This window comes from Phocoena phocoena, chromosome 4 (assembly GCF_963924675.1).
Source record: "Phocoena phocoena chromosome 4, mPhoPho1.1, whole genome shotgun sequence".
Lineage (NCBI taxonomy): Eukaryota > Metazoa > Chordata > Mammalia > Artiodactyla > Phocoenidae > Phocoena > Phocoena phocoena.
Window position 1 is genome coordinate 12,341,650 of NC_089222.1, and position 14,778 is coordinate 12,356,427.

Here is a 14,778-nt window from a genome sequence, read left to right on the forward strand (position 1 = left end):
GAGCCCTGGTCCTGAGGATCCCACATGCCATGGAGCAACTAAGCCCATGCGCCACAACTACTGAGCCTGTGCTCTAGAGCCCGTGAGCCACAACTACTGAGCCCACGTGCCACAACTACTGAAGCCCACATGTCTAGAGCCCATGCTCTGCAACAAGAGAAGTCCCCACAATGAGAAGCCCACGCACCGCAACAAAGAGTAGCCCCCGCTGGCCGCAACCAGAGAAAGCCCGTGGGCAGCAACGAAGACCCAATGCAGCCAAAAATAAATAAATTTATTATAGAAACATTTATATATTCACTTTAAAAAAAAAAAAGTAAAGCCCTACATCACAATTATTTATTTAGCACACCAGTGACATGTTTATTGTATAAAACAGAAGTAAAAGGGGGGATTAAATAATAGGAATTAAATAAAAATAGATTTGGGGTCAAGGTCCTTTTAGGGGAAAAAGCAAAGTAAATGGGTTTCTTTTCTGCTGAACTTCCCAGGGGCTTTGGTATGCTAGTATATAGTATACATTGCCAAGAGGGACATACAATAGGCCGCATTTCTCAATTTATTTAAACTCGTCTGCTTTTTAAAAACGGAGTTAGAATTGGTGCACCTCCAGCTCAGCTTGGGGGAAGGCTGTGTTGTAAGGTTATTGTCACTGCTGTGACTGCACTCCAGGTTCAGTGGCTCAAGGCCCACCCAGTGCAAATCTCTTCCCTGAAAGTGAGGGCACCCACACCTCCTGCCCTGGAGAGGACCAGCGGGCTCACGGCCTGGGGGAGTCCGGCTAGGCGCCTTAGACTTACTAGCAGCTTTCTCAGCCGAGCTTTCCATTGCGCTGCGAGGCTCCATCAGTTCTGGCTCCGACTTCAGCCTTTGCTGCGGGACAGGGCTGTGAGGAAGGGCTCTCTCGGGCTTCCCAGCTGCCCTGTCTTGTCTGCCTGCTGCTGGCGCAGCTGCTGGTGGGGGTGGCTGGGACCTTGGTGTAAGTGAATCATCCTTCATGATGGGCCAGAAAGACCAGGCTCACAGCTCTGTTCTCTGCCAGGACCAGACAATAATGGTCTGTCTGCCCTGCTCAGCACATCGGCAGGGACTTCTTGGACCTTGGACATGCAGGAAAGACACCTTTTCCCTTTCTTCTTTCTTCTGTACCCCTAAGATAGCCAAGACTTTGATTTCGGGGAAAAAATCCTTTTATTTTTAAACTGCAAAGTAAGTAATGCTCACTGTAAAACTTTCCACTAATACAAATATGATTTGTATAAGGTTTAAAAGGTATAGAAGGTTAAGAAGGTGTTATTTGTATAAGATTGAAAAGGAAAGTTTCCCTCTTTTTCCCCTTAGCCCACATGCTTCCATCCCCAGGTGTGTAGTATACATTGTTCTAGGGTTTCTCTTTGCCTTTCTCTTTGCACATATACATAATTGATAAATAGATTTGCTTTTTTGGTCAGATTCACTGCAACTTTCCAGTTTCACTCAACATGGACAAGCTTCCATGTCAGTGCATAAATGGGAACTATCTTTTCCTTATTTTTTTTATTTTTATTTTTTTGCGGTATGCGGGCCTCTCACTGTTGTGGCCTCTCCCGCTGTGGAGCCCAGGCTCTGGACGCACAGCCTCAGTGGCCATGGCTCATGGGCCCAGCCACTCTGCGGCACGTGGGATCCTCCCGGACCGGGGCACGAACCCGTGTCCCCTGCATCGTCAGGTGGACTCTCAACCACTGCGTCACCAGGGAAGCCCTCTTTTTCTTATTTTTTAAAGTCACGTTTATAGAGGGAAAATTTTTTTTTTTTTTTGGCTGTGACACTTGGCTTGTGGGATCTTAGTTCCCCAACCAGGGATCGAACCCATGCCCCCTGCAGTGGAAGTGCAGAGTCTCAACCACTGGACCGCCAGGGAAGTCCCCTACTGGGGGAAAATTTACATAAAGTAAAACTTACTGTTTTTAAGAGTACAGTTTGCTGTGTTTTGACATAGGAGACAACCACTCCAATCAAGATAGAGAATACTGCTGTCATCAACAAAAGTTCCCTTTGCAGTCAACTTTCTCCTCACAACCCTAACTCCTGGCAGCCACTGATCTGTTCTCCATCCCTAGAGTTTTCTGTTTCCCAGAAGGCTGTGTACATGGAATTAAGCAGGATTAGCGTTTTGTGTTGGCTCCTTCCACTTTGCATGATGCGTCTGAGATTCAGCCATGTCCCTCGTTTCGGCAGTTCATCACATGTTACTGACTACGGTTGCCTTGTACACAGTTTGTTTATCTAGTCACCAGTTAATGGCCACTTGGGTTGTTTCTAGCTTTTGGTTATTACAAATAAAGTGGTTATGAACATGCACATACATACTAGTCTTTGGGTGGAAATATGTTTCATTTCTTTTAAACAAACACCAAAGAGTAGAATTGTTGGGTAGTGTAGTAAGTGTATATTTAACTTTATAAGAAACTGCCAAACTGTTTTCCAAAGTGGTTGTGCCATTTTGCATTTCCACTAGCAACTAGGAGTGTTCCAGTTGCTCCACAACCTCACCGACTCTTGGAATTGTCAGTCTTTTAAATTTATCCCTTCTAGTAGTATGTACTGGTATTTCACTATGGTTTTCATTTACATTTTCCTAATGACTCATGATGTTGAGTATATTTGCGTGTGCTTGTTTGCCATGCATGTATCTTCTTTGGTAAAGTATCCATTCACACCTTTGCCCATTTATTCTAATTGGGTCATTTCATTATTATTGAGTTGTAAAAGTTCTTTATGTATTTTGAATACAAGTCCCTTATCATATATGTGTTTTGCAAGTGTTCTCTTCTAGTTTTTGGCTTGTCTTTTCAATTTAACATTGTCTTTTGAAGAGCAGAAGTTTAAAAATTTTGATGAGTCCATGAAAAATTTTTGTCTTTTATTGTTTGTGCTTTTTGTGTCCTATTTAAGAACTCTTTTTTCACAGAAGCAGGGATGGTCACTAGGGGTGAGGGGGGGAATGGGAAGATATCGGTCAAAGGGAACAAAGTTTTAGTTATGTAGGATGAAAAAGTTCTAGAGTTCTAATGCACAGCATGGTGACTATAGTTAATAATACTGTAGTGTACACTTAAAATTTTCTAAGAGAGTACTTCTTAAGTGTTCTCACTAGAAAAAAAATAACCATGTGAGGTAATGAATATGTTAATTAGCTTGACTGTAGTAATCATTTCACAATGTATATGTACATCAAAAAAATCATGTTGTTTCACCTTAAATATATAGAATTTTTTTAAAAAGAGAAATATTTGCCTAATCCAAGGCCACTAAGATTTTCTCCTGTTTTCTTCTAAAAGTTTAACGATTTTAGCTTTTACGTTTAGGTCTGTGATCTACTTTGAGCTAATTTTTATGTAGGGGGCAATGTAAGGGTTATGGTTCATTCTTGTTTGTTTTGCATATGGAAGACCAATTTTCCAGTATCATTTGTTGCCGAGACTACCTTATTCTTTGTAATGACTGTATAATGTTTCACTGAATGGAGTGAAAGCCTGTTTCAAATCTGAGGCTGTGATGAATATCGTTGCATCTAAACCACTGGGCAGTTGAATGAGTATTTCTGTGGGATCTCTGGGTGAAATGGCATGTGCATGTTAAGTGTTAAGTGATGGGGACCCCAGATTGTTTCTTAGTATCCCCCCCCACCTACAAGGCTTGGGGTGGAAGGCTCTAACTTTGATTGGCTTTATTGGTGTAAACCTTTCACAAATCTCAGATAATTTCTTTCTGGAAAAATCTAATAGCTTGTGTTATTAGATTCTGAAAGGTTCAGAGCCCTTCCAGAAGGGTTTGAAGAGAGATAATAATTTCTGCCTCAGTCAGTTAAGGTCACCTGATGTGAAATAGGCTCATAAAACACATGGTCCATGGGACACGGAAATTTACAAAACACGATTTAATAAATATTGGGGGCTTATAAATACCTCTGTGCTGGGGCCTCCCCAGAGGGTAGAGGTTCCTGTCGTAACTTTACATCAGTAGTGACTTCCCCCCGGTGGCCTGAGTGTACATTCAGCCTTCTGTATGCAGGCCACTGTCCACAGTCTCCACACTCGCCCCAGCCCTCCCTGGACAAGGCCCTGGCCCACAGCTTAGTATGGCTGGAGCATAAGTTTATGTCACTTTTCCTACTTTCTTTTCATCTTACAATGGTGTGATTGGATCACATTAACTGACATTGTTGAGGATCTATTAGGTGACGAGGACGGTCCTGGGGCCTGCAGGGGTGCACAGAGCTCTGGAACAGTCCCCCATATATTTTTAAAAAATATTTATCTATTTATTTGGCTGTGCCGGGCCTTAGTTTCGGCATGCAGGGTCTTCATTGTCGCGTGCAGGATCTTTAGTTGTGGCACGTGAACTCTTAGTTGCGGCACGTGGGATCTAGTTCCCTGACCAGGGGTCAAACCCGGGCCCCCTGCATTGGGAGTGCGGAGTCTTAGCCGCTGGACCACCAGGGAAGTCCCAGTCTCTCATCTTTAGAGACGTTAACACAGGTTAAATAGCAACATACGATGGTTTAGAAGCAGTTCAAAAACAATACCAGCAGGTGTCACGGGCAGGACATAGTGACATAATCTGTGCCAACTGCACGGTCAGTGGTGAAATCTGGGCGCTGAGAGAAGGAGAAATCCCTTTGCTTCTCACAGGAGGAATCAGAGCTGGACAGTAAAAGTTCAGATTCGGGCACCAAGTTACTCAAAAGTTACCTTCCCACTACGTAGCCTGCATCTTCTCCTAGCCATCCAAAGCCCACTGCTGGGGCCAGAGGTTTCCAGAGTTAATGAGAACAAGCCTGAGAATTCCCTGGTTGGACTTGGCCAACAATCACGATCCTTCCGTTAAAAATTTTGGGAACAGTGACACGGCGTACCCCCTCTTTAAACTGCCCTGTTAATTTCGAATGTAACTCAAGTATATTCTTCATGCTTTTCTTATAAATCCTGTACCAGTTAGCTGTTGCTGCATAACAGATCACCTTATGACCTAGTGGCTTCAGGACACTGAAGGCAAAAACAACAGCCATCTCATTTGCTCATGAATCTGTAATTTGGGCTGGTTCATCTGTGTAGTTCTTCAGTTGGTCTCCCCTGGTCACTTCTGTGACTGCCATCATCTGGGGACCTGAATGAGGCCAGATGATCCAAATTGACCTCACTCTCATGTCTAGTGCCTCTTCTGAGATGACCAGACAGCCAGGGGCCTGCTGCTTCCCCCTCCCTGTGGCCTATTCAATAGTCCAGACTTTTTAATGTGGCAGCTGGTTTCTAAGAAAAGGCAAAAGCAAAATCTGCCAGACCTGTTAAGGCCTAGGCCTGGAAATGGCACAGTGTCACGTCAGCCACATTCTGTTGGTCAAAGCTAGTCACAAGGCCAGCCTAGACTGGACGGGAGGGGAAACAGACCCCGCCTCTTGTTGGGAAGAGTGGAGTATACATACAGGGATGGGAGAGATTGTTGGTGGCCATATCTGCCGCCCATTTACCGTGGCTCCGTGGGTTTCATTTTGGCTGTCTCTATACACAATTTTAAATTCATGTATGAGTCATCCCGCGTTACCTAATTTAACCTTTCCAACAAGGCTTTAAAGGGGAACGCCTCCATTGTATGAGAAAACTGAGGCTTAGAGAGATCAAGCAATTTGTCCACGGTCACAGCAGAGCTGGAATCAAGCCCCTCTGGTGCCGGCGCTGTGGGTATCGCCTCATCCTATGCTTTCACCCAACCCCACCTTCCCCCAGAGTGAGGCTCAGCTACTGGACCCCAGAGTCAGGAGCTACCACACCATTTCTGAATTAGCTCCCATGAGGCCCTGGGAGTATGTTATGTAGATCAAAGCAAAATGTGGGTTATTCTTTTAATTATTTATATAGAAAGACCTAAGGATCTCTATAACAGTCTTTATAAACTTGTAAGAGGATTCATCGAAGGATGTGACACTTTTTATTTGAAGAATTTTGTCTAGCCAAAGGTCAAGTCAATGATGCTGTTTCCCAAATGCAGCTTGATCAATAATCATTCACTTTGCAATCCATTGACTCTTTTCATTTTTCATGCACTGCTTTGCATGGGATAAAGGCTGCAAATTCTGGAGAGAGATAAACACTTTTTTATGGAGAAAGCTGTTTTGGAAACTATAAAATCTCCCCACCCACACCTCCGCGTTTTATTGGATGATTAAAGAAAAAAAAAATCCAGGGTCAGCTTTACATTTGTCCCCCAGTGGGTAAAAATGTCACAGGCTGACAGCAGAAGGAATTGTCTCCACGGAAATTCAGTTTGAATCCAGAGGTTCGAATGGATTCTGTGATGCTGCTGGACACCGCAGCTGCGAGGCGATAGGCACTGGTGAATGATCAATGAGGAAATCTGTCTGCCCTTGAGGACTGCTTCTAGTGGACATTCGAGATCTGGCTGCCTTTTTAATCACCTCTTCAATGGCCTCTTACCTCAGTCACCAAAGAAGAAAATTCAGATATCTTAATTTTAATGAGGGCATTTGATCCAGTGCTCAAGATAAATATAACCCTGTGTAGTACGGAGAAGGTTTAGTGGGAAATGGTTGGCATTCTTTCTTGGTAAAGGCATGGGGAAAAAGAGAGAGAGGGGGAGAGAGTGAGGGAGAGAGAGAGAGAGACGGAGAGAGAGAGGCAGAGAGAGTGAGGGAGAGAGAGAGGGAGAGAGAGGCAAACAGCGTGGGGAAGACAAAGCACAGATAAGCGAGGCTCCTTGCAGCCCTTCGTTGAGAACTTGACACTTTCCACACCACAGCCAGCATGGTTGTCCTGAATCCAGTGACCCTGGGAATTTATCTTCAGCTTTTCTTCCGTTTCATCGTGTCTCAGCCCACCTTCCTCACCAGCGTGCTTCCGATTTCAGCAGGTAAAGCAGGACCACAACTTCCCTGTCTCCCCAGTGTCTGGCAGGAGGAGGGAGAAGGGCTATTCTGCAGCCGTTCCCCTCGGGGTGGAGGGAGGCTGGGAGGGAGCCGGCCCCAGCAGCCTCCGGTCACCCGGCCAGCCCCCGTTGGGACGCCCCTTCTGTCCTTGTCCCCGCCCAGCTGCTCAAAGCCAGAGACCCTTGAACACACTGTTTCTTCCCCTCACTGGCTGCAGGGTTGCGTTTGGGTCGGGAATTGTGGGGAGCTTAACAGAGGCAGAGAGGAAGGCAAGTGAGTCGTCCAGACATTTCGATAAACACACCCCTGAACCCTTCGCGGCGGGCTCGGCCCACAGGGGATGCTGTGCAGTGTGCTGACCGGGAGGGAGTCCCGTTGGTTGTGCCGGGTCTGGGGGCCCCTGCAGCCTCAAGACCAGGTCTCCGTCTCTCCGGCCCCGTGGGCTTTCCTGCTGGGCTTTCTCCCCGAGGTGGGCTTCTCTTCGGCCTCAGCGAAGAGGGGAGGTGGAAGGGCTGCAGGGGGCAGGTGGGCCCGGAGCTGGGCGTAGCGCTGGGGGTGGGGAGAGGGCTCCTTCCGCCTCAGCCTGGCAACCTCTCCTGAGGGCTCCAGGCTTTGCCCTTGTCCTGCCCGACCCCGGGCAGGGGAAGTATTGGGTTACCGGCACGGCTTCTTTAAAGCTTTCTGAGGAAACTCGGATGTTTCCGGAGGGCTTGAGGGGGGCGGACAGACCCCAGGCTTGGCAGCCGGTCCCATCACAGACCCCCTCAGTTCTCCTCGGTCACCCCTGGCTCTCCCCAGAAAAAGCTGTTTCCGTCACACCCTCCAGCACGCAGCTCCGAGGTACTTGAATTGAGGCAGAAGTTTCACTCCCACCGCCTTTGCTGGGCGCAGGCTCTCCAGGAGGGAGGGCACAGCTCTGGATGCAGTCCCCAGCCCTCTCCATTCATAAGAATGGCTCAGTGTGACCTGTGGAGCTGCCAGCATCTGTGGGCCCTGAGGGAGGGACGCAGAGGAGGGCGTGGGGCTAATTATAAACGTGTGACGGGAGGGAGGAGTGCAGGCAGTTTGCGGAGAATGTTGGAGGTGGGGGGCAGGAAAGGTGGACAGTCGGCATGTCCCACCCCCGGTTCAGGCTGAGAGCGCCAAGCTTCTGGGAGTGAGTGGGTCATTATTCAGGGGGGGAGCTTCATAGTTAATTGGGTCTGCTTGGTGGTTCTTAACCTTGTTTGGGCCATAGCTTCCTTGGAGGATCTGCCAAAGGCTCAGGACTCAAAGAAACTCAGTCTTCTGGTCCCAGCCCTGCCTCTGGCGGGCTCTCTGGCTTCTGGCAGGTGGTTGGTGGTAGACTGTAAGCACCACACGGGCAGGGACTGTGTCTGTCTTGGCCATTATCACTAGTTACGTGGGGGAATATCGGGTAGATGCCCAGTAAATAGTTGGTGAATGGATGAGTGCATGAAGGAATGAAAACTTTTCTCATCTGTAGATTGGAGTCTGCCATCATTTTGTACCACTTAATTTAGATACAGCCACAATGGCTAATGAGTTCTGAAAGCTGGAGAGAAGAGGACCTCTGATTTTCTTTGAGCTCCTTGCCCTCGAGAGAGCCTCGGCATAGTTTAGACATCTCTTAGGCAAGACGTGGTACAGACTGTTCCAGTCAGGGTAACAGCAGGAAGGAGAAGTAACTCCGATGGTTCAAGAAAAGACTGGAATGAGGGGCCCGCTTTCAGGGGTGTGGGTGGGCTTAGGGGCGCCAAGAAGGAAGGTTGAGCAATGAGCAGCTGAGGGAAGACTTTACCACCCCGGGGCTTGAGGAGACAAGAGGACCAAGTGGGGAACTGGATCCTGGGGAGATTTGGGACCTTGGAGGAGGGGCGGCTGAGAGGAGCCTTGGTCCCAAAGGGACCCAAAGCAGAGAGCAAGCGCAGAAGACCGCTCTCCCCTCCAATCCGACCACCTCTTGGCAATGCCTCTCACGGCCAAACCCAATCGGAAGCCAGGGCAGGGGAGCCCCTGGATGCAGTCGTGGGGGTCAGCCCCTGGCTGAGTGAAGGGAGAGGGAACTGAGAAGAGGTGGCCCACCTGTCCATAGGCACTTCTTGGTAAACTGCTACATCCAGGTCTTCTGGTGGAGAATGTGCCCTTTAAACATTTGGTAAAACAGTGGGGTAGCTCTGGGGGGAACCACTAAGGTGGCAGCTCAACAGAGCAAAAAAGACATCTGCTTCCTCCTGCTTTCTCACTTTGCTTTGTCCCCTTCTTCTTGTCACCAGGGCTTCCTGATAGCACAGTTCAGAAATAAACTTATGCCCTGAAACGGGAACTGTTCCTTAACACGGGAGAACTTTAATCCTTTCAAAGTAGTTTCCCACAATCTGATGTGAAACAGTCTGTATTCAGAAGCTCACACATTCTTAGCTCTTCTGAAGAAGCCCAGCCCTGTGCACATAGTGAAAAGTGCCACCAGCAAGTCTTTTCATCCCACCCACCGTAGCTTAGTGAGCGCCTACTGTGTGCCTGGCACTGTGCGAAGCGGCTGCAGGGGACACAAGACAAGCAGGATGCATAGCGCAGGCCCCAGAGACGGGCTGGGACGGAGGAAGCGCTCTTACAGGCCTGTGGGCTGCTTCTTTCCTTCACTCTCTTCAGAAGAGACTGGATTCCAGCAACGCTAGACACAGCCCAGCTCTCTGGGTCAGATGTTCATTGCCTGGCAGCCTCCACTATCGGGTCCCCGAGTGGAGGAGGGAGCAAAAAGCATCATAGAGACCAAAATTGATGATAGCAATCCCAGCACTAAAGCACCTGCCCTGGATACAGAGAAAACTAGCTCAGGCCCTCACTCCAAGCCTGTGAACTCTTACGTGGGACATCGTCCTCGCAGGCTCAGTGAGCAGGCTTCTTGAGGGTGGTGACGTAGCCGCAGCACAGTAGATTGGGGAGGGGACTGCTGTTTAAGATAGACACGGTGACAACAAGAACAACAAAGGCAGCTGATAAAACTGATTACAAGAAAAATGGCAGAGAACCAGGGAATAGTTCTGAGATGGGAAAGGATAGCCGATTGGAACTACTTCTAGAGCCTCCATTCTGTGTGTATCCCCTGAAGGCACCACTGACTTACCGCTCGTTGACTGGTTTGCACTGTGATGAGCGGAAATGACCCAGTGAAGACAGACTTGTACTCACTTCATTTTGCCTAAGAAGGCAGAGATGTGTCATATATATTAATTTCTACTGAACATGGCCCTAAGATTTAAAGTGTCCGGAGCCCTAACTTTGGTGTCTTTTAACCCCTGCCGGGCGATACACCACCCTAACGCTCAGTGGCTGAGCAACAGTTGTTTATTGTTGAAGTTCATGTGTCTGTGGATCAGCTAAGGGTCAGCTGATCTGGCCTGGGTTTGGCGGGCCTGGCTGGACTCGCTGCGGTCTGTGCACTGACTCAGCCCCAGGGTCCATCCACGGATGTGGCTCCGTTTTCGTACAGTTTCTAGAATGTGGTGGCACAGACCCAAGGACAGTGATATTTATAGAATGAAAGGCCTTCTGCACACTTCAGTCTCTCACAGCACCCAGGATGGGGGTGGCCTCACTCCCGATTTTCAGATGGAGAAATGAAGGCTCAGAGAGGTTAAGTGACTTGCCCAAGATGGCACAGCTGGTGTGGGGAGAGCTGGAGACTGGAACCCTGCCCGCTGACTCTAAGTCCAGGGCTCTTACCAACGTAGACCAAATTTGCTATGGCCATGGATAAACAGTGATAGTAGCTTTTAAGATCCTGTACCCCAGCCTCCAAAAACCCAGCTTCAGGTCTTTATCCTCTGCACTCTCCTGCCTTCTCCTCAGGACATCAGTGCCTGAAGCTCTCAGCAAACGATTGAGACAAGGACTTCACACTAAAGGGTGCACGACTTGCCAGGGTACTGGTTTATCTTTCTTTGGAGGTACTTGTGTTGTAACAGGAGTTAAAGATCTAAGCTAAAGGAGGCTCTAGTGAGATGAGCTTCAACCTGCGCATTTTGGGGAATGAGGCTTCCTGGATCCAGGGGAACCCCATTTCACAGACGTTGTCTTCAGGGGTGAGAGCCAAACGACCCTATGCCCACAGACACACGTGGCTTCCCTTCTCCAACATGCGATTTCTCAGGCAGGCAGGAACTCTCCCGATGATGTTTGGGTCCAGGGCTCAGGACAGGATGGAGAGAAGACCCACCTCCAGTCCTGGAGAGTGAGATCTTGTGGAAGCTTATGAGTTCTGTCTGGGTGCCGCAATCTTCTCCTGTGGGTGCTGGGACGTGACCGGGCAGGCGTTTTGTGGCCTATAGTACGTGGTGTCCGGCCCTGCACTCCCCTGACTGGAAGCCAGCCAGGCCACTGCTTGGGACCAATCATGTTCTTGGCAGTAGATTATGGGCCATTTATTTGTGTCTGATGCTGGTCGGCTATTGTTTAATGTTCTGTAATGTACTTCCCAGCCATCTCCTCTGATTTAGCTCCCCACATTTCCTCTGGATAATATAATCAGAGAGGCTTCTTAAATTAAAGGGCCCTCCAGGGGTCCCAGCTTGCCCACTTCGCCCCACCCCAAGCCTCTGAATGAAGCAGTGGACCCCTCTCCAGCTCACAGAGGGGTGGGTATGAGAGACAAGGAATTTCTTTCCAGAGATCCAGGCCAAGCACCGACACTGTCACTCACCACACCCAAGCCTTCCTTCCTCAGACCCACGACCATACAAAAACAACACAGATCCAGAAGGAACAGAAACCCCTCTGACTTGTGTGAGTCACCAAGTAGGCTGGGGACCCGTCTTCCTGAAACGCAGTTCACGTCATAACTACTGCTCGCATTGCTCTTATAATTGGTACCAAGTGCCCCCAAACCCCTTATCTTGCCAAGCTTTTTCATAGCTGCAGTGTATTTGCTCTTCACAGTTGTCCCTGCTGTGGGAGCCCTGGGTCTAAATCCTGCCTCTGGGTGATTGTGGGACGCTCACACCGTAACTGTGGTGTGAGTCTCGACTCCCTCATCTGTAAAATGGGTATAGTAGTCTCACAGGATTGCTATGAGCACTTATTCATTCAACAAACACTTAGTAAGTCCCAACTCTGGTACCTGGAACTGGGATGCAGCAGTGAGCAGACAAAAACATCCTGCCCACATGGAGTTCCTGTCATCACCCTGAGAAGACTAGTCTGCTGGGCTCAAGGGGTGAATGAAAGACCCTTACAGTAGAGCTGGAGCTCGCAAACCAGCTGCCCAAGGACCGAGTCCAGTCTTCATGTGGAGCTGTACTCAGCCATCATGTTGCAGTACTTAAAAAAAAAAAAGAGACAGAGAAAACTTTTTAAAATTGCCTTAGTTGCTAACATTTAAAACTCAAGTGATTTAACAAATTTTTACAATATATTTCTGATGTCTCTTAAAAACCAAAAAACCTCTTGGAAAAAAGGGCAACCTGGCAGTCCTGACCCACACCACAGCGACTGTTTGGCATGGTGCAGCTCCCGAGTCCCCACTTCACGCTCCCGTCTCACATCTGGGCTGCCTTCCTCGTTACCTCTGCCTATCTGGACCATCTGGGTCAGAAGCCCTGCTGGTTTGGACCCTGCCTCCTCCTTCTTTAGCAGTCTAGACATTTTTCCAGACTTCCCAAGCTCTGCAAAGCTCAGTTTGAAACTTAATGTTCTGGATAAGTGGTTCTCAAACTACAGCACTGGTTCTCAGCTCTGGAGAGACGAGAATCACCTGGGATGCTTTACAGGAGCCCAGCGTCCAGGCTGAACAGACCAATTTCATCAGACTCTGCAGGGCATGGGATCGGGCACTGAGAGTGTTGAGAGCTCCCCAGGTGATTCTAACGCCGTGCCTTACCATTATAGCACCCCCAGACTGTGGCTTTCTTACTTTACTGTGACTCGGGGTTTCTTCAAGTGTTTGAGGAAGTATGAGGGGCCTCTATGAGGGGCCTGCCAGGAAGGTTTGTTAAGACAGACTGCTGGGCCCGCCCCCAGAATTTCTGATGCAGTGGGTCTGGAGCGGCGCCCATGAGTTTGCACGTCTAATAAGATCTCAGGCACTGCTGATGCTGCAGGTGGACGGGCCACGCTTTGAGGACCACTGCTCACGGTCACCCCTGAGTTCCTGTATTAGTTTCCTACGGCCACTCAGTGGTCACACTGTCTTCTTCTTCCGTGTCAGTCTTCCTCTGCCTCTCTCTTATAAGGACACTTGTGAGTACATTTAGGGCCCACCCAGATAATCTCCCCCTCCTAAATATCTTAATTTAATCCCACCTGCAAAGTTCTTTTTGTTGTATAAGGTAGCCTTTACAGGTTCCAGGAATTAGGGTCTGGACCTCTTTGGGGGCCATTAATCAGTTATTCTCCTACAGTTGCCTTTTGCACTGGGTCAAGTGTCCCCCGAGTGCTTTCTTTAAGGACATCAGGATCAGAGGCACAGGCATGAATACTGTCGTCATCTGGATCCCTTTCCAGAGCAGACCCTGAGACAAGGATTTGGGCGCAAGTGGTGGGCTTGGGAGGTGATCCCAGTAGGGCACTGGGAAACCGAGGCAGGGAAGGGGAGGCCATCAGTCCTGGGGGAGTTCACGAGCCGATTCCTGCTGTGGGCAGCTGGGGCTCAGATCTCCTGGGACCCCAGGGAGACAGGGGACTGGGATATTGATCCACCAGCTCCTGGGGACATGCTTCCCCAGGCAACTTCCACGACGGGGGAAGCTTTCTGGCATAGGTACAGGTGCTTGTGACCGGAGCTGGCAGCCCACGGGGCCTGGCGAGTGCAGAGGCCTATGGCAGGGAAGCAGCAACATCTCCCAGCAGCTGTGGTCCTGCTGGCCCTTTTTTTTTTTTTTGCGGTACGCGGGCCTCTCACCGTTGTGGCCTCTCCCGCTGCGGAGCACAGGCTCCGGACGCGCAGGCTCAGCGGCCATGGCTCACGGGCCCAGCCGCTCCGCGGCATGTGGGATCTTCCCAGACCGGGGCACGAACCCGTGTCCCCTGCATTGGCAGGCGGACTCTCAACCACTGCGCCACCAGGGAAGCCCTCTGCTGGCCCTTTTGCAGTTGCTTGCCCACCCACCCCTTCTGGGCAGCAGCGGTTACAGCTCGGCACCCCCCTGCTGTGATACCAGAGCTGGGGTCCAGTAGCTAAGGGAGCCCCCACTAACACTAATAAAGTTACCTTGCATAGAGCACTGCTTATTTGCTAGACTCTACGTACCTGACTTCTAATCTTCACAATTTCACAAGACATTAGTACCCCAGTTTTACCAAAGAGGGAACTACCATTCAGAGAGATGCAGTCACTTGCCTGAGGTCACATAGTACCAGGGCCAAATAGCCAAATCAGGACTCTCTGCACCCCAAATTATTGCAGAGGCAGAACAGCCTATTGATTAGAAGGGGGACCTCTGGGTTCAAGTCTTGTGTCTCCCTTAGCTTTGTGATGCTGGGCAGGCAAAGTGCCTTCTATGTGCCTCAGTTTCCCCACCTGTAAAATGGGGCTCAGAGTAGGGTTTCACTCACAAAGCAGTTGTGAAGATTAAGTGGGCTAATTATGAACACAAAGAACTGTAAAAAAGTGCCTGGTGTGTGATGTATAAACCTTTTCTCTCATTATGTTCAGGACCCCACGCTGTCTCTACACATGCCGGGAGGTCATGATTTCCCCTAAGGTGCATTGGTGTCAAAAGGCAAAAATCCCAAATACAATACAGACAGTAACTTTTTGCTTAAAATATCCAGTGGGTTAAGGCAAAAAGAGGGGCTCAGCTTTTATCCGTTTTGCATTTGTGAACCAGTCCCTAAAGCAGGGACCCATTGACCAG

At 49.1% G+C, this 14,778-nt stretch overlaps 1 protein-coding gene across 2 annotated transcripts in view; it reads left to right on the forward strand.

The window, feature by feature from the left end:
- The first annotated feature begins 6,803 nt into the window (after window positions 1-6,803).
- The window catches only part of COLQ (collagen like tail subunit of asymmetric acetylcholinesterase), a 63,126-nt gene continuing 55,151 nt past the window's right edge, over window positions 6,804-14,778 (forward strand). For both annotated transcript variants that reach the window (XM_065876594.1, XM_065876596.1), the window contains exon 1: window positions 6,804-6,909. In XM_065876594.1, the coding sequence (XP_065732666.1) occupies window positions 6,804-6,909 (106 nt within the window). The remainder of the gene's footprint in view (window positions 6,910-14,778) is intronic.